Source organism: Carcharhinus amblyrhynchos, chromosome 1 (assembly GCF_965287045.1).
Source record: "Carcharhinus amblyrhynchos chromosome 1, sCarAmb.v2.hapA, whole genome shotgun sequence".
In the NCBI taxonomy this organism is placed as follows: Eukaryota; Metazoa; Chordata; class Chondrichthyes; order Carcharhiniformes; family Carcharhinidae; genus Carcharhinus; species Carcharhinus amblyrhynchos.
The window spans coordinates 36,385,861-36,406,182 of record NC_137324.1 but is presented as its reverse complement, the minus strand read 5'-3'; the positions used below and the strand labels follow the sequence as shown (position 1 = coordinate 36,406,182).

The window sequence follows — 20,322 nt, the reverse complement described above, 5'->3', positions numbered from 1 at the left end:
TATGTGTAGATATATAAAAATAAAAAAAGGAACCCCGAGCCAGAGAGATGAAGCAGGACTGACTTGGTAAGGAACCAATTGGAAGATCAAGCCCTCCTCCCTGTGGCTCTCTGTGGTACAGTCTTGGCTAACACACTATTTAAACGGCAGCTTTACAGACTCCAACATTCAAAGCTATCAGCCTTTCCACATTGAGCAATCGCCTCCTCTTAACTTTTGCAAAGTTAACCCCCACCCCTCCACTTTCTTCCTTCCCCCTCCCCACAAAGTTTTGCTTCTTTAAAAAAAATTATCTTTCCCCCCCCCCACTTTGAGGAAGAACCACAACACCACCCCCCCCCCCCCCCCCCCCCCGCCACCCCAACCACCCTCTCTCAATCTTTCCAAAGACATCAGCCTCCTGTCCAAGATGCGATTTGTATCAGCCGCTCGTGTGTGCCTGTACTCCACGCTGCTGTTCCTGGCTCTGGGGAGCACGGTGGATGTCAGCGTGTTGGTGCTGCTGCCGGTAGAGAGCTCCTACCTCTTCTCCATGAACAGGGTCAAACCCGCCATCGACTACGCCATCCAGAACCTGGGTCAGAGCCGCTTGAACTTCAGCGTGCGCTACGTGGACTCGGAGTGTGGCAACAAGGCGCTCTTTCACCTGGTGGACATCAGCATGCTGCAGAAGCCCGATGTGATCGTGGGGCCGGTGTGCGACTACGCGGCCGCCCCGGTGGCCCGGCTGGCGTCCCACTGGAACATCCCCATGGTCTCCGCCGGACCTCTCGCCTCGGGTTTCGCCAACAAAGTGTCCGAGTACTCCTACCTCACGCGGGTCTCCCCGTCTTACTCCAAGATGGGGGAGATGTTCTTGGCCATGTTCCAGCGCTACAGGTGGAAGAGGGTAGCCCTGGTGTACGCCGAGGATTTCGAGGAGAGGACCTGCTTCTTCACCATAGAGGGAGTCCATGTCGCCTTTCTGGGAGAAGACTACCAGATGCACACCTTCGTCATCTACAGGGAGGAGGACGAGTTCGACCACATCGCACAGCAGATCCAGGATCAAGCCAGGAGTGAGTCTACTTTTTGTTCACACCTTTCACAGCCCATGCGTTGTTTTCTTTTGTTATTGTTTTCGTGCATTGCACCATTTACACCGTAAAGGTGCGCTTCCTATAAATACATTCAGTAGTCCAACGCTGTCATCTCCACATCGTGTAAATAGGTTAAAACTTAACTTTAGACACAGTACCTAAAGCGCATAGAAGATGCATGAAGATGTATCAATGTAAACTCTGATCGGTCCATTTACACCATTCCACCTGTAGAAAACTGGTGGGAACTAAGTAAAAGGACAGTTTGGGTGTAAATGTGCAGGCGCGTACGTGAGTAGCACAAATGGAACACACGCAGGAATTTACCAGGTAGATTAAAGGACTGTCAGATTAAACAGGCGCTAAATCAACATCTCAAACGTCCGGCAGATAAGGAATTTTCACACTAATTTTAAGGTCTATTGTTTGAAGGAGACATATTAGACAAGAGTGCGGGAGGAGGATGGGGGGGTTACTGCAAGCCTTAATACCAGTTGGGTTGAAATACTCAAGCGGTTCCAAATCTGCGCAACAAATACATGTCATTGCAAGGTAAATGAAGTTTTCACTCGTTTATTTAATGCAATGAGTGTCTGGGATGCCATAGAAGAGAATGGGAGAAGAAATTAAACTTTGTTGAGATTGCTCCTCCAAGTGAACCTGTGCACATTTCGTTTTATCTGTCACTGGGATGGGACTTTAAGACGAGGTCCATCTGCCCTCTCAGATGCACATAGACGATCCCATGGTGGCAGTATTCCGTAGAAGAGCAGGAAAGTTACCCCTGTGTCCCAGTCAATATTTATCCCTTAATCTACAATCACAAAAACAGATTATCTGATCATGCTCACATTGCTGTTTGTGGAATCTTGCTGTGCACGTATGGATTTCGTTTCCTACATTGCAGTAGTGACCCCACTTCAAAAGTAATTTATTGGTTGTAAAATGTTTTGAGAAAGCCAGTGGTCTTGAAAGGTGCTATGTAAATGTAAACGTTTACACAAATAAAAACATCAAGGGTTGCTAACAGTAGATTATTTTGATACGTTGGACTAAGTCTTATTCCAGAGAAATGTAATGTATTAATATTTAATTTATGCAATGATTTCAGCTGTGCATCACTTGAAACATACACTTTGTGCAACAAGGAACTCAAGCTGCATTTCCTCAACAAAAATGTGCCATATGAAACTCAGCACTTAACCTTTGAAAGGTGTTTAGTTCTAATTTCCTGTTCCATTATTACTGCAAAGCATCACTAACATTAGAAGCTATCATTGCATTGCAATTCAAATGTGACAATGGGCAGAATTTTGGAATTTTCCTGTCCCACCTGCCACAGGACTCATCGCGAGCAGGACAGTACCATGCAAAGATCCGTTGACCTCGGGCAAGATTTTCTGGTCTTGGGGCAAGTGCGGCTCGAAAACCCTGTCCAGTGTATTTAACTGACCCAATAGGTGTCAATAGATCCATATTCAGAAATTAATTGGAACTCAGGCATTTCACTAGTCATAAAAACCTGCATGATCCTGTGGCTTGATTAAAGTTGCTGGCCAAAATTATTGCAAGTGTTGTAAGAGATTGGGCTCTACCGGATTTATTTCATTGGAGTGAGGTAGACCCTACAGTGTATCATATCCAATTTAAAACAAATTGGAACACTTTTGACTCTTATTTCTGTGCCCTTTAATACTTACAACACACGTGACAGTGCGTTCCAAATTAGAAAACCAGAAATTGTAGAAGCAAGGTGACAAATGCAAGGTTGAAAAGCAGGATTTAAAATATAAGCTTTGTAAAGAATATTTACCACAAGGCAAGGAAGCATTCAGCATGTGCATGTAGTCCAGTGAAAATATGTACCAGGATAATGCAGCAGTGTGTGTCAGAGTATTAACTACACCATTAACACTATCAGTGTTTCCCATTTTTACAGAGCAGCAACTGTACATCATCAGAGCTTTATAGGACTCTTCAGGAATTAAGGAACTGCATTAAGCAACTGAGCTAAATTTATCAAAAGATCATTCCTGTTATTGTTTCATTTTATTTCTTGCTTTGTAGCGACCTCTACACTGAACTGATATTGTCCTATTGTGTAAAATGCAATATAGAGACACTGGGAGTGTATATCATTTAGGCTCAACATCCAGTGACCTAATCTTGAAAATTCTCCTAAAGGAGCTCAACTTGAGACAAATGTGAGATCATGACTTTTGCTTTGTTAAACAGTTTCAACTTGTCCAAATATTGTTAACTTCTTAAGCATTAACTGTCCGCAGGCCAGCCTCCCACTCTGTAGATTTGAGCTCAAATGTAACTTTGCTGCCTATATCCTGAGTCTGATTAATTAATGCTCATTTCTTTCAATGCAGAACACATACAAACTTTACATTGCCTGCTCAGTACATGATTGCAGTATGCGACTTGTACACCAGTATGCTGCTGCATTGCTGCTCGCCTCTCAACAAAGGGTGGAAAATCATGAAAGGTTAACTAATCTGCACCACTGAAAGCCAGGCCACACTTTTTAAACAGACTCTGCATTCTGGCTGCAGCAGGTGCTGGCCGTGACTGGAAAAGGCACTCTGAGCCAGAAAAGTAGTAAAAACTGTTGCAACCAGGCAAAGAGCATGTTTCAAGGTTCTCTGATTCAGCATAGGAGGGGTTAGTGCAGAAGGTAAACTGGCGGAGAGAGGTCCTTGATCCGCAGAACACCTAAAAGCCTGTGCCAGACAGACACAGTGAAAGCGTTGGGACAGTTAGCTGCTTAAGACAATGTCAGTAGTGTATCCTCAAAGCTCCTGGATGTAGTGCCGGAAGACCTCATACAAGTTGTCAAGGTCAGCAAATTCAACTTCAAATGCTGTATCCTTACATCTGAACGACTAGCTTCACACACTGCTCAATTCACCACCAATCATCTCTTATAACCAGCAGTCACACTTGATATTTCACTCTCACAGAATTAGCATTGCAGCAAGCCTCACACCCACATCTCATAGCATGTACACAGCTGCCAGTCATTCAACCATGACAAGTACACTACCAACCACATTACAGCATCCTCACTGACATATCACCCTCTCCCATGCAGGACAAGGTGATGCATAACCACAAACAGCAGCCCCTAAATGGTGGGGGACAGACATAGTTGCATGTTCTAGTCATCATCATTGGTGTAGCCATGGCTGTGGCAGCAGGAACAGTAGTGGGACTGAAATCTTCAAAGGTTCAGGCTTACTCATATCTAAATTTCCTTCTCACATCCCACTTCCCCCTCAACCTCAATTGCTCTGTTCCACTAGCAGCAGTTTGTGTAAGCATGCACCTCTTGCTTCCCAAACTTTCCTTACCATGACAATTCCATTTTGGCTTTCTCCTTTAAGATTGCATTTGGAGATCTGAAGCAGACCATTGGACCTGGACAATATTCAATCTTGGTTGACAATTGGAAAGTAACATTTGTGCCACATAAGTGCCAAGCAGTGGTTATTTCCAACAAGAGAGAATCTAACTTTTGTCCCTTGATGGTCAATGGCATTACCATCGCTGAATCCCCCACTATCAACATCCTAAGGGTTATCATTGACCAGAAACTGAACTGGACTAGCTATGTAAATACTGTGGCTACAAGAGCAGGTTAGAAGCTTGGAATCCTGCAGTGAGTAACTCACCTCCTGTCTCCCCAAAGCCTTCCCACAATCTTCCACTCCATTCTGTTAGTTTTATGATGATCATACTTTAACATTGCGTCAAAGGGGAAATAAAGTTTTTGCACTGTTGCTGAATGGGGAGTTGTTCTTCTATGCACTGGTCCTGCAGTAGGAAGAGCTGATCACAGGTAGCCTGGCTGGAAAGGGGGTATTTTGCTTGCCTCCTCTGCCTCTTCTTACAACTCCTTCTCAGCTGCTTGGTGCTGTATATGTGATTCCCATGACACAAACTAATTTGTCATCTCCATCATGAGTCACAAACAGAAGGCAGCACAAATAATATGAAACAGTTGTTCCCCAGATGATTTATTGAAGGTAAGTTATACTGTTCTACATTGTTAAGAAGGGAATCTCTAGGGAGGTTATTTGGTCAAAGCTACAGCAATTCCTTTTCTAATATGAAGAGAGGAAATCTGGAGATGCTTATTTCAATGCTTTCCTGGCTGGCCTTCTACCATACATCCTATATAAATGAAAACACATTCAAATCTCTGCTGGGCATATTTTACTTTACACTCGTTACCTCTGCTCTGCTCACTGACCTTCATTGGCTTCTGGTCCGACATTGCTTCAGTTGTAAAATTCCCACCCTTTTTTCAAATCACCCTTGGCTTTGACTCTTCCAACCCTATAGCTGGTTAAAATACCTTTGTTCCTCCAATTCTGGCAGCGACGACATCCCCAATTTTATTTGCCCCATCTTTGTTGGTTGTACCAAAGCTACTGAGTTGAGCTTTGATAAAGGGTCATCTGGACTCCAAACATCAACACTTTTCTCTCCTTACAGATGCTGCCAGATCTAGTGAGTTTATCCAGCATTTTCTCTTTTGGTTTCAGATTCCATCATCTGCAGTAATTTGCTTTTATCTGAGTATAGGAATTAGGAGCAGGAATAGGCCTACTTGACCATTCAATGAAATCATGGCTGATCTGATTGTAATCTCCTGCCTACCCCTGATTAGCTTTCAGCTCCGTGTTTGTCAAGAATGTATGTCTGCCTTAAAAATACTCAAAGACTGCTTCCACTGCCTCTTGAGAAAGAAAGTTCCAAAGATTCACTATACTCAGAAGAAAATTCTTCTCGTCTCTGCCTTAAATGGATGACACCTTATTTTTAAACAGTAACCCCTAGTTCTCGACTCTCCCATAAAATAGAGATTTGTCTCCACATCCAGCCTGTCAATACTCAGGATACTTTATGCTTCAATCAAGTCGCCCTTTATTCTTCTAAATTTCAATGGATGCAAGCCTGGCCTGTCCAATGTTTCATCAAAAGACAACTCACCCATTCCTGGTATCAATCTAGTATGTCCTCCTCACAACTTATTTTCTGACCTATCTAGTATCATCAGGAATTTTAGCAATACTACTTTCAGTCCCTTCATCCAAGTTGTTTATACAAAATGTAAAAAATCGAGGCCCCAGGGCTGATCCCTGTTGCACACCAGAAAATGGTCTATGCCTACTCTCTGTTTCCTAGCCAATCTTCTATCCATGCCAATATGTTACCTCCTACACCATGAGCTTTCATTTTCTGCAGCGATCTTTGAATTGGCGCCTTATCAAATGCTTATCGGAAATCCAAGCACATCTACAGCACATGCTTGTTTCTTCAAACAGCTCCTGTAAATTGGTTAAACATGATTTCCCTCATACAAAACCATGTTGGCTATGCCTGATTGCCTTGAATTTACCTAAGTGCCCCGTTCTAAAACAAATGCTAAGTGAACTGGGCTACACAGTGAACAAATGCCAAGTGAACTGGGCTGGGAATCAAACCTAGGTCTTTGGCGCTGTGAGACAGCAGTGCTAACCACTGTGCCACTGTGCAGCCCTGTACTGTATAAGTTACTGTATAAAAGTTTAAACAATGCAATTACTACTAACAACAGCATAAACACTAATTCTGAAAATCTTAGCAGGGCACTCCCTTTTCTACTTTTACTTCCACCCAAGAATTCCCCTATATTTTACAGAATCTTGAGTGTTCCTTCACTTGATCCCAAGGTGTGTGCCATTTCTAAACATTCACTTTAATTCTCCTCAGTGTTACTGCTGTTCTTCGAGGTATGAGATGTCTTGTGGTCCTTCATTAGTATCCGGCTAAGCAAACCCTCCAAATCTACTTCAACACCTCATGATTGTGGACTCCCCAATTCAAACATTGACCTCATTTCATTGTGACTCCAACTCAGAAACATCCCGCGTTCTGATAGCCCTCTATGACTGGTCCATAAGTTCCTGGCAGAATTTGCAGACCCAGGCTTCAATTACACAGATAGAACAAAAAAAACCTCCCTGCAATTTATCCACACAGAATCATGGCACCACTGGGATGACCCAGGTAGAGGTTTAAACTAATTTTGTCCAGTTTCCAAATCATTGCTTTTTCTGGGAAACAATATGAAGATTTTAAACTCCTTATTGAGACAGGTGTAAATATCCCATCTTCATTAAGAAGCTCAAAGAAATAGCCTGTGATTTATTTTCCAATACTTCCCGCTATGACCTTTCAAATAAACATAGACCGCCATTTGATTTACAATGACTTTGTCTGTTTTCAATTTCTCAAGCCAGATGTTTTCATTGAATCTTACATTTAAAAATTTGAATTTTTCAGTCAAAAGTTATACTTCAAAAATATGTAAATCATAAAATTAGACATTCATAACATATGGTTTATATTCAGTGCATAATCACCAATATTTATCTATAGATTTTGGAGTGGAGATTAGAAAACAGTCTGATATTTAAAGAACCAGAGGTAAGTCATAAAAAGCCACAGACTGCCAATTAAACATCCAAGACCACAATCGTCTATACTACTGCATTCAAAATGTACAGATCACACATAATCACAAGTTGATATGGCAGTCATGTATGAAGAAATAAAAGCTAACTTGCAGCTCACATTATGGCCCAATGTTAAAATCTCAATTGCATAATCATTTTCATAAAACAAAATATGTAAAGAATACAAAAAGATCCAGAGCTAGAAAATGCTATTCAGCCTAAAGGGCCTGTTCTACCCATTCCCTGTGTATGATTTAAACATGAACCACCCTTTCAAAGAATCACCTGTTCCCTGCAAAGAAACAATTTTGTCAACTATTTTGATAACCCTCAAGCCTGTCATCAAGTGTTGATCCAAATCTTTTTCCTTTTCAGCTTCTTTCAAAAAACGATACAAGATAAAATTATTTCATGTTTGTTGTTCTTGGTTTCTGAAGAAAGCTAGAAAATGTTTTATTTTATGGCAATGATGTGAGTGCGATAAGAGGATATATCTATATCACCAAAGTTGTTTCTGGAATTAAGTAACATTGCCAAGCATAAGTATGAGTTAATTGTCACCTCTGTACTGATCATGATGACTGTTTCTCAAAGGCAGTTAGAGATAGGGAACAAACTTTGCACTTGCCAGTGATGTCCACATACCTGTGGGAGGAATGTAATTGAAATTTACAGAATACTGAGAAGCCTAGATAGAATGGGCATGGAGAGGATGTTTTCACAAGTATGAGAGACTAGAACTCAAGGGCACAATCTCAGAGTGAAGGGACACTCCTTTAAAACTGAGATGAGGAAAAATTTCTTCAGCCAGAGGGTAGTGAATCTGTGGAAGTCATTGCCACAGAGGACTGTGGAGGCCAGGTCATTGACTGTCTTTAAAACAGAGATAGATAGGCTCTTAATCAATAAGGGGACCAAGGGTATGAGGAGAAGGCAGGAAAATGGGGTTGAGAATCATATCAACCATAATTGAATGGCAGAGCAGACTCAATGGGTCGCATGGTCTTATGGACTTAGGCTACAATGCAATGATCAAGAGTCGGATATATGGTACAGCATTAGTTTTATCAGAATCTGGCAACAAGGAATGAAATTACTGCAGGAGGCAGGTGGGGATTTGGAAGGGCTGTCAGTTAACAGTTAGCATTAACAGAACACTACAGAGTGAAATAAATTTGTTGATTAAAAAATAAATATAGAAATGACAGTGCATGCATTAACTATTGAGCGTGTAAAACTGTTGGGATGAAGTAAAATCAATACAGTTGCTTTTGGTGGGATTTTCGAGGTGGGGTTTTTGTGGTGGCTGGATACCATTAGAAATTTCAGACAATACAAGACTCACAAAGCTAGATCTCAGTTTAAAGATGTAAGCTTTATTTTGCCACTAGGAGAAATCATGAAAGGGCCTGGATAGCTCCCGAGATAGAGCAGCTAGGCCTGTCCAAGGAATTTTGACGTATACAATTCAAAATAGATATGTTATAGATTTTTTTTATCAATTACGTCCCCTTTCATTAGTTTTAAATCAATCATCTTCAACATACATAAATTAACAATAATACCTGTCATATACCTTAGCTATTGTCATTGTATGTTCTGGAATAATAACATTTCATTAGTCCTTAGAATCTGGATGTTCTCTACTCTTTTGTCTATCTCAATGTCCTGTATCCCTCAGTAACCAGGTGTCAGCCGCAAAGTTCAAAGTATACGTTCCCGTACGTTCCTGTACAGTTCACTGTCAAATCTGATTAACATGTGATTGCATGGCTAGGCATGCATCCATTTTATCTGGACAGTGAATAAACCCTATTCATGAAATTTGATTAAGTGTCCTGAATGTTCTTGCCATTAGAAACCCTGCTGATAAAACTTGTATATTTCCAAGGCTTCAATATTAGAATCATAGAATCCCTATAGCACAAAGGACAGCCATTCTTCCCATTAAGTCTGTACTGATCACAATCCCACCCAGGCTCTATCCCTCTAATGCTCATTTACTGTATTCTCTTAGCATATGGCTTTGTCCTAATGTCCTTTATTGTGATGCTTTGTGGCAATCTGCCTTTAGCTAAAGTGTACAATGATTCTTAAAAATATATTAATACATTCAAAATATCAGCATAAATGTTTTTAAGTCATAATTACTTATTTAAGTCTCTTACTGCATTTCATATGTGGGTAAACCACTCTCTTCTTAGCTTATAAGTCTGTTTTACAGTAATTTAACTCAATGCTGGTTGTTCTGTTGGTGTCTAAATGTCTAATGTTTAAAAGTCTTTACTAACCTATTAGGATTTCTTCCCCTCACAATTCCTCTACTTGAGGAAATGAAAGAGAAGTAAATTAGCACTGTAAATGTCAGCCTGTAGTTGAAGCACCGTATCCTTATTTTTAAAATCCTTACAAGGGATGTGGACGTTGTTGGCTGGATCAGCATTTATTGCCCAATGCTAATTGCCCTTGAGAGACCATTGAAAAGTCAACCGCATTGCTGCAGAGTCACATGTAGGCCAGGCTAGGTAAGGACAGCAGATCTCCCTTTCCCTAAAGGACATTAGTGAGCCAGAGCGACAATGAAGGATGGTTTCAGTCATCATTAGACTTTTAATTCCAGATTTCTGTTCAATTCAAATTTCACCATCTGCTTGAAGAGATTTGAAGCCAGGTCCCCAGAGCATTACCCTGAATCCCTGGATTACTAATCCAGTGACAATACCACTATACCACCAACTAACAATTGTAATAATAATTCAGATTTGGCCATAGTTTCACTTTGTTACTTGAATAATGGTGAAAGGTTAAAATGAATGTTTGGGATTTATCATCAGTGCTGGTCCACAGCCAAGAAAGCATTATTGCCAACATTCCCTTTCATTTATTTTTTAGGTTGCATTCATTTCAATGCCCAGGTCCTTGAATGTTTTGGGGCAGTTGCACACTTGCAGTAGCTTAAAGGGGCCATACTGTTCTCAGCCCCACAGCTTAGAGGCATCGTTGATTATATCTGAGAACATTACAGGAAAGCGTTACAGCTGAGTGTTATTACATAAAATTATACATAACATACAGCAAGAGGCCAGTAAGCCTCTTGCTGTGCTATGTGTGCTGGTGTTTATACTGCACATGTACCTCCTCCCAGTGCTTCTATCTCTCACAGTCTTTTAGCAGATCTTTCTATTCTGTTTGCTCCCAAGCCCTTCTCCAGTTTCCTTTTCAAAGCATCCGGGCTAACTTCCTCAATCACTCTCTAACCAGTCTTTAAATAAAGGCATTTCCCCTTTTGCTTCCTCTTTTAAATTAATTAGTAACTATTTTGTACATATAGCCCTTAGTTCTCGATTCTCCCATGAGTGGAAGAAATCTTTCCACACCTAAACTGTCAAATCCAATCCTTTCATAATAAAGTCTGCTCCTAGATCTGTATGAGTTTAAGATAGCTTCAGTGCTTTGGAATTCTATACCCCTGGAAATTAATCCCGGACTTTTGTTAGCATTTTAACTGCTTTGCTGAATCAGTGATCCTGCTTTTAATGTTTTGGCCATCAGGGTTTCTCAATGCCTTTACTCTTCCACCTCATTTTAATAAGAACATAAGAACATAAGAAATAGGAGCAGGAGTAGGCCATCCAGCCCTTCGAGCCTGCCCTGCCATTCAATAAGATCATGGCTGATCTGTCGCTGCTCAGTTCCACTTTCCCGCCCTCTCCCCATAACCTTTAATCCCCTCTCCTATCAAAAACCCATCAACCCGCGTCTTAAAAATATTTAGCGAGGCAGCCTCCACCACTTCAACGGGCAGAGAATTCCAGAGATTCACCACCCTTTGAGTGAAGAAGTTCCTCCTCAACTCCGTTCTGAACCGCCCCCCTTTTATCTTGAGGCTGTGCCCCCTAGTCCTACTGTCTTTTTTGAGCGGGAAGAGTCTTTCCACCTCTATCCTATCCATCCCATTCATCATCTTATACGTCTCAATGAGATCTCCCCTCATTCTTCTAAACTCTGACGAGTACAAGCCTAGTTTATTCAGCCTCTCCTCATAGCTCAACCCCCTCAACTCCGGTTTCAGCCTAGTAAACCTCCTCTGCACTCCCTCCAAGGCCAAAATATCTTTGCGCAGGTACAGTGCCCAAAACTGCACACAGTACTCTAGCTGCGGCCTCACCAATGCCCTATACAGCTGCAGCAAGACCTCCCTACTTTTATATTCAATCCCCCTCGCTATGAAGGCCAGCATCCCATTCGCCTTCCTGACCACCTGCTGCACCTGCAAGCTGGGTTTTTGCGACTCATGCACAAGGACCCCGAGGTCCCTCTGCACCGTCGCCTGCTGCAGATTTTCTCCACGTAAGTAATAGTCCTTCCTACCATTATTCCTACCAAAGTGGACCACCTCGCACTTGCCAACATTAAATTCCATTTGCCATTTCCTGGCCCATTCGCCCAGCCTATCTAGATCCTTCTGTAGACTCTCGCCACCCTCTGCACAATTTGTCGTTCCACCAATTTTGGTGTCATCAGCAAATTGCGACACCCTACACTCGGTTCCCTCCTCCAGATCATCTATATAAATGGTAAAAAGCTGAGGCCCCAGCACCGACCCCTGGGGCACTCCACTAGTCACCATCCGCCAATCCGAATAGCACCCGTTGACCTCCACTTTCTGCCTCCTATTTGACAACCAATCCTCTATCCACGCTAACACCCTACCCCCAACTCCATGCCCCTCGACCTTCTGCAACAACCTCTTGTGAGGTACTTTGTCAAACGCCTTCTGAAAATCCAGAAAGACCACATCCACCGGCTCTCCTCTATCCACCGCCCTAGACACATCCTCATAGAACTCCAGTAAATTTGTCAGACACGACTTCCCTTTAATGAAACCGTGCTGCGTCTGCTCTATCAAGCAATTCCCTTCAAGATGCCTCGCAATTTCCTCCTTAATGACGGATTCTAACATTTTACCTACCACAGACGTTAAACTAACTGGCCTATAATTCCCCGCCTTTTGCCTGGCACCCTTCTTAAACAACGGCGTAACATTAGCCGTTACAGTTAACTTCTAAACATTGTTTGAAATTTAAACCAGGCAGCTTGACTCTGATTGGTCAAGCCATTGTCTTGTGGAATGAACCAGTGAATAGCGATCATTTATTTTGATTATCTGGAACCGGTGCAGTGTGTGTACCTGTTCTTTCAGTCTGCAAATAATAGGGTGCTGTGTGATAATACACACAGCTTCCAGTGCATGCAATTCTGACTGACAATTTAAAACCGTTTTACAGTGTAGTTTTTAGCACACTGTAGATTATTTAATAAATGTTGCCTAATAGGGAATCAGATCGAATGTTGGACACAATGTTTTGCAAGCGCAGGCTGGTGAGATACATTCAGTACTTTGCCTACTGTTAACTATGGAAACTGTTTGAAACAATCCACCAGCCTTTGGGAAGTAATCCGGAGCAGCACACTGGCATTTGAAATTCCTATGCCACATTAGTCATTTGTGTGAGAGACAGAATGTCTTTTTGGGTTGGCGGCAGCACCTGTTAGTGGTGAATGCCACACATGTTGATACTGCACAGTAGCAGAGTGAAAGAGCTAGCTTCACCTGCTGCTTGAACTTTTGAGATGCCTTGCCCTTCCGGGGTAATCTGAGGTGGACTGTGCACTCTTCATGGCCAGAAGTGATGGCGTTAGGTCCATTCATGAGTTTGTTTGATAGACAGTGCAAAGTGATCTGATCAGGGTAGCCATTATCCCACAGGATATCTTTTATGCATCCTATCTCAGCATCAAGTTTCCACAGTGAGCAAATGGCTTGGGCCATATTTCAGCACTCTCTTTTCACACGGTATAAGAACATAAGAACATAAGAAATAGGAGCAGGAGTAGGCCATCTAGCCCTTCGAGCCTGCCCCGCCATTCAATAAGATCATGGCTGATCTGTCGTGGCTCAGTTTCACATTCCCGCCCTCTCCCCATAACCCTTAATCCCCTCTCTTATCAAAAACCCATCAACCCGCGTCTTAAAAATATTTAGCGAGGTAGCCTCCACCACTTCAACGGGCAGAGAATTCCAGAGATTCACCACCCTTTGAGTGAAGAAGTTCCTCCTCAACTCCGTTCTAAACCGCTCCCCCTTTATCTTGAGGCTGTGCCCCCTAGTCCTACTATCCTTTCTGAGCGGGAAGAGTCTCTCCACCTCTATCCTATCCATCCCATTCATCACCTAATACGTCTCAATGAGATCTCCCCTCATTCTTCTAAACTCTAACGAGTACAAGCCTAGTTTATTCAGCCTCTCCTCATAGCTCAACCCCCTCAACTCCGGTATCAGCCTAGTAAACCTCCTCTGCACTCCGTCCAAGGCCAAAATATCCTTGCGTAAGTACAGCGCCCAAAACTGCACACAGTACTCCAGCTGCGGCCTCACCAATGCCCTAAACAGCCGCAGGAAGACCTCCCTACTTTTATATTCAATCCCCCTCGCTATGAAGGCCAGCATCCCATTCGCCTTCCTGACCACCTGCTGCACCTGCAAGCTGGGTTTTTGCGACTCATGCACAAGGACCCCAACGTCCCTCTGCACCGTCGCTTGCTGCAGTTTTTCGCCACGTAAGTAATAATCCTTCCTACCATTATTCCTACCAAAGTGGACCACCTCGCACTTGCCAACATTAAATTCCATTTGCCATTTCCTGGCCCATTCGCCCAGCCTATCTAGATCCTTCTGCAGACTCTCCAAACCCTCCGCACAATTTGCCGTTCCACCAATCTTGGTGTCATCAGCAAATTTCGACACCCTACACTCGGTTCCCTCCTCCAGATCATCTATACAAATGGTAAATAGCTGAGGCCCCAGCACCGACCCCTGGGGCACTCCACTAGTCACCATCCGCCAATCCGAATAGCACCCGTTGACCCCCACTCTCTGCCTCCTATTTGACAACCAATCCTCTATCCACGCTAACACTCTACCCCCAACTCCATGTCCCCTGACCTTCTGCAACAACCTCTTATGAGGTACCTTGTCAAACGCCTTCTGAAAATCAAGAAAGACCACATCCACCGGCTCTCCTCTATCCACTGCCCTAGACACATCCTCATAGAACTCCAGTAAATTTGTCAGACACGACTTCCCTTTAATGAAACCGTGTTGCGTCTGCTCTATCAAGCAATTCCTCTCAAGGTGCCTCGCTATTTCCTCCTTGATGACGGATTCTAACATTTTACCTACAACAGACGTTAAACTAACCGGCCTATAATTCCCTGCCTTTTGCCTGGCACCCTTCTTAAACAACGGCGTAACATTAGCTGCTTTCCAATCTTCCGGCACTTCCCCGGAATCCAGTGACGTCTGGAAAATAACCACCAAGGCATCCACTATCACCTCCGCCATTTCTTTCAGAACCCTCGGATGCATTCCATCCGGTCCTGGGGACTTGTCCACAATCAGCCCCTCCAGTCTGTCGAGCACCGCCTCTCTCGTAACAGTAATGTCATTAAGACCCTCGACGCCTGACATTAGTATTCTTGTGATGCGCACAAGACAGAAAAGCTTCGACAAATTGTCTTTTTTCAGCAATACTCATTTAATTTAAACTGACACTTTCATGCGTTACACAAAGAGTATTGCATTCCTAGAGGTGCTGTACTTCATATGAGAAATTAAACCAAGGCTTTATTCACTTTTCAAGTGGGCATCGGCTATCATCTGGCATAATTTGAAAATATTATTGGAGTTAAAATAAAAGCGAACTTGCTTGGAGAAGTGCCTTTGTGCATGTGGCGAGATATAAACTTGTCATAGGCATGTGACCTCCGGTGTCATCCTTTGCACATAAGAGCATGACAGCAGAAGGCATTTTATCCATCATTTGGAACATGGTGTCAGGCATGTACAGCTGAAATTGAGTAAATTTTGTTAGTGTAGGAGAAGCGGTTAGTGTAAGAAGCAGTAGGGAATAATTAAGACCTCAGTCTTCAAATCTGAATGGTACATGACTGCTAGGTAAGTCAGTTTAGCTATGAATATCCTAATACATGCTCCTGTGGAGATGATGAGAAATTTGAGAATGAATTAGAAATTCTCCAAGTCTCAGTGGCAGGACGATGAAATCACCACAGAGTTAAACAAGAGACATGAATAAACAGCTCTTGTCATCAATGCTCCTCCAATGTCTTCATATCCTTCCTAAAGTGCAGCACCTGGAACATGAAGCAATACTCTAGCTGAGGCCAAATTATTGTCTTGTACGAGTGAGGAGAGATTGAGGAAAATGAGCTTATATTCTATAGAGTTTCAAAGAATCAGAGGTAATCTCATTGAAACTTACAAAGTTAGATAGGATGTTTTCTCTGGCTTCCAGAAACCCAAGGAACATAATCTCAGAATAAGAACTACGCCACTTAAGACTGAGATGAGGAGAAATTTCTTTACTCAGAAGATGGTGAAACTTTGGAATTCTCGGCCCCAGAGGTCTGTGGAATTTCAATCACTGAACATGTTCAAGACAGAAATTGATCAATTTCTGTATACTGATGACATCAAGGAATATGGAGGTAGTGCAGGAATGTGGCGTTGAGGCAGATGATCAACCAAGATAATAATTGAATGGTGGAGCAGTCTCGATGGGCTGAACAGCCTACTCATGGTCCTATGTTTCAACATAACCTCTTTGTTCTTGTCCTCTCTGCCTATATTAATAAAGCTTAGGATATGGTATGCTTTATTAACCATGCTCTCAACCTGTCCTGCTACTTTCAATTACTTACACACCCAGGTCCCTCTGCTCATGAATTTATTTATTATAACAAATAGACTTACATTAACACTGCAGTAAAGTTAGTGCGAAAATCCCCAAGTCACCACATTTAGACACCTGTTTGGGTCCACTGAGGGAGAATTTAGCATGGTCAGTGCACCTAACCAGCACATCTTTGGACTTTGGGAGGAAAACAGAGCACATGGAGGAAATCCATGCAGTTACGGGGAGAATGTGCATACTCTACACAGACAGTGACCCAAGCTGGGAATTGAACCCGGGTCTCTGGCACTGTGAGGCAACAGTGCTTAGCTGCTATGCCACCATGCTGCCCTTCTAAGTTGATTCCTTTATTTTGTATTGTCTTTCCATGTTCTCCCTACCAAAATTAATTGCTTAATATTTCCCTCTATTAAACTTCATTTGCCATTTCTCCTCCCATTCCACCAACTTGCCAGCATGTTGGATTTTCTTAATTGGCCTGCATTTGTCCATGTGAATAATTTTGTCGTGAATTATTGTTTCTAGAAGTTGCCTCACCAGCCAAGTGAAATGACTGGCCTTGCTGGGCTCATCTTTACACCTTTATTGAATAGGATGTAATATTTGTTTCAAAGGACTAACAGAATTGTTTCCAACTTTTTCCTAGTTTTGTCTCTTAAATCCATTCTATTTTCTGTCTTTCCACTCAATAGAATTGTATGACACAGGAGACAAGTTGTCATGTTGTGAATTTGCCCTGATAACTTTGCTCCATTTTCATTTGTTTGATATATTAAAAGCCCTTTAGGATGTCTATCATGTGCTGGATGCTCTGTTTAAATGTCTATCATTGTTCTTGTCTTGGCTTTCTGCCCTTATTGAGGTGATTCAAATTTGTACATTAAAATTAGGGAGCGAAGAAAAGGATCAGGTTAGCAGTGTTTCATTCACATTGTGTTAAAGGAAAGGAAATAACTTGCATTAATCTCTGGTCTTCCTTGATCTCAGGGCTTCCCAGCTAATGAAGCACTTTCTGAAGTCTGGTCACTGTTGTTGTTTTATACATAGAATCCCTACAGAAGGAGGCCATTCTACCCATTGAGTCTGCACTGACCACAACCTCACCCAGGCCTTATTCCCATAACTCCATGTATTTGCCCTTCTAATCTCCCTGACACTAAGGGGCAATTTAGCATGGCCAATCAACCTAACTCGCACATCTTTTGGACTATGAGAAGAAACCAGAGCGCCCGGTGGAAACCCATGCAGACACGGGGAGAAAGTGCAAACTCCACACAGAAAGTGACCCAAGGTCGGAATTGAACCTGGGTCCCTGGTGCTGTGAGGCAGCAGTGCTAACCATTGTGCCACCGTGAGACCCAATGTGCTACGTTTCATGTTTCCCAGGGAGATGGTGGCATAGTGGCAGTGTCATAGAAGATAGGAACAGGAGGAGGCCCATTTAGCCCTTTGAACCTGCTCTGCCATTGATTAGGATCATGGCTGTTCTTCATCTCAATAGCCTAATCCTGCTTTTTCCCCATAACCTTTGATCCCACTTGCCTTAAGTGTTATATCCAGCCGTCTCTTGAATACATTAAATGTTTTGGCATCAACTACTTCTTGTGGTAATGAATTCCACAGACTCATTACTCTTTGGATGAGTCTCCATCCTAAATGGTCTACCCTGAATCCTCAGACTGTGACCCATGGTTCTGGACTCCCCCACTATCGGGAATATCCTCCCTGCATCTATCGTGTCCAGTCCTGTTAGAATTTTGTAAGTCTCTATGAGATTCCCCCCTCATTTGTCTGAACTCCAGCGAAAACAGTTCTAACCTAGTCAATCTCTCCTCATACATCAGTCCTGTCATTCCCAGAATCAGTCTGGTAAACCTTCACTGCACTCCCTTGAGAGCAAGGACATCCTTCCTCAGAGAAGATCACCAAACTACAACAATAATCTAGGCGCGGCCTCAACAAGGCGCTATATAATTGCAGTAATACATCCCTGCTCCTGTACTTGAACCCTCTCTTAATGAAGGCCAACTTTTGATTTGCCTTCTTTACTGCCTGCTGCACCTGCATGCTTACCTTTAGTGACTGGTGCACAAGGGCACCCAGGTCCCTCTGCATACTACCCTCTCCCAATTTACAGCCACTGGACTAGTAATCCAGAGACCCACGCTGATTTTCTGGGAGTGTTGTTTGAAATGCCACCATGGCATCTGGTGGGATTTAAATTCAAATAATAAATCTAGAGTACAAATTTAGGGTTAGCAATGGTGATCATGAAACTATCGAGTATGGTAAAGACACATCTGGTTGACTAACATCCTGCAGGGAAGAAAATCTACTGTCCTTACCCAGTCTGGTTTCAGACCCACAACAATGTTGTGGTTGACTCTTAATTGCCCTCTGAAGTGTTCAGTTCAAGCACAGTTAGAGATGGGGAACAAATGCTGGCTTTGCCAGTGATGCCACATTACATGAAATATTTTAAAAAACATTTGGAAAAAGTATTTCATTGGCTGCAAAGGACTTTGAAATAGCTAGATGTCATATGTTAAATCAGTTTTGTTGCAAAGAAATGAAACATTGGTAACTTAAAATATAAATGTTTCTATGTTTTTGAATATGCACTGTTGCCTCACAGCACCAGGGACCTTGATTCAATTCCCAGCTTGGTCGCTGTGCAGAGTCTGCATGTTTTCCCCATGTCTGTGTGGGTTTCCTCTGGATGGTCCAGTTTCCTCCCACAAAGTCCAAAAGATGTGCTGGTTAGGTGCATGAGCTGTGCTAAATTCTCCCTCAATGTACCTGAACAGGTACCGGAGTGTGGCGACTAGGGGATTTTCACAGTAACTTCATTGCAGTGTTAATGTAAAGCTACTTGTAACTAATAAATAAACTTTAACTTTTATAACGTACAGGACCATGATGGAAACCTCATTTCCAGAAAGTGAACATTTAAAAAATTCTTTCACGGGATGTCTAGATCAGCATTTATTGCCCGTTCCTAATTGCCCTTGAGAAGGTGATGGCTACTTTCTTGAACTACTATAGTCCATGTGGTGTGGATGTATCCACTGTATTTTGTGAGGGATTTCCAGGATTTTAACTCAATGAAATGAAGGAGCAGGAATATATTTCCAAGCCTGGATGGTGAATGGCTTGGAGAGAAACTTGCAGGTGATGGTGTTGTCATGCATCGCCTGTGTTTGTCCTTCTTGGTGGCAGAGATCATAGGTTTGAAAGATGTTGTCAAAAGAGGCTTGGCTAGTGCTGCAGTGCATCATATAGATTGTCTGCACTATGCATCGGCGGTGCAGGGAGATCAATTTTGAAAGGGTGCCAGTGAAGCAGGCTGCTTTGTTCTGGATAGTGTTAAACTTCTCGAGTATTTTGGAGCTACATTCATTGAAACAAGTGGAGAGTATTCCATTGTACTCCTGACTTGTGCCTTGCACATTGTGGACATGCTTTGTAGATTCAGGAGGTTACCTCAGAGGTTTCAGTTTCTGACCTGTTTTTGTAGCCAGTGTTTTTAGCTTTTCCAGTTCAGTTTCTGTTAACCCTCCAGGATGTTGATAGTGAAAATTCGGCGATGCTAATGTCATTGAATGTCAAGGGAAACTGGTTGGATTCTCTCTTGTTGGAGATATTCATTATATGACCCTGTGTAAAAATAAATAATGATCCAATATTTTTATGGGATGAAAGCAAATTACTGTGGGTGCTGGAATCTGAAACCAAAAAAAAATGCTAGAAAATCTCTGCATTCAGCTTTGACAAAGGGCCATCTGGACTCAAAACATCAGCTCTTTCTCTCCTTACAAATGTTTTTAAGAGTTTAGTTTAAGGGTTGTCTGAAGGACAGCAGAAGTAATGAATCAAGGAAGTGTGAAGATTAATGCATGTTCTGATTGATTATCTTAAAGCACTAATAACTATGTAGATTTAGTCTTTCCTTATTAG

At 42.5% G+C, this 20,322-nt stretch overlaps 1 protein-coding gene across 2 annotated transcripts in view; it reads left to right on the top strand.

Moving 5' to 3' along the window:
• Nucleotides 1–363: 363 nt before the first annotated feature.
• npr3 (natriuretic peptide receptor 3) overlaps nucleotides 364–20,322 on the top strand; it is an 83,478-nt gene continuing 63,519 nt past the window's right edge. For both annotated transcript variants that reach the window (XM_080208846.1, XM_080208808.1), the window contains exon 1: nucleotides 364–1,058. In XM_080208846.1, coding sequence (XP_080064972.1) covers nucleotides 410–1,058 — 649 coding nt within the window. In that variant the 5' untranslated portion in view covers nucleotides 364–409. The remainder of the gene's footprint in view (nucleotides 1,059–20,322) is intronic.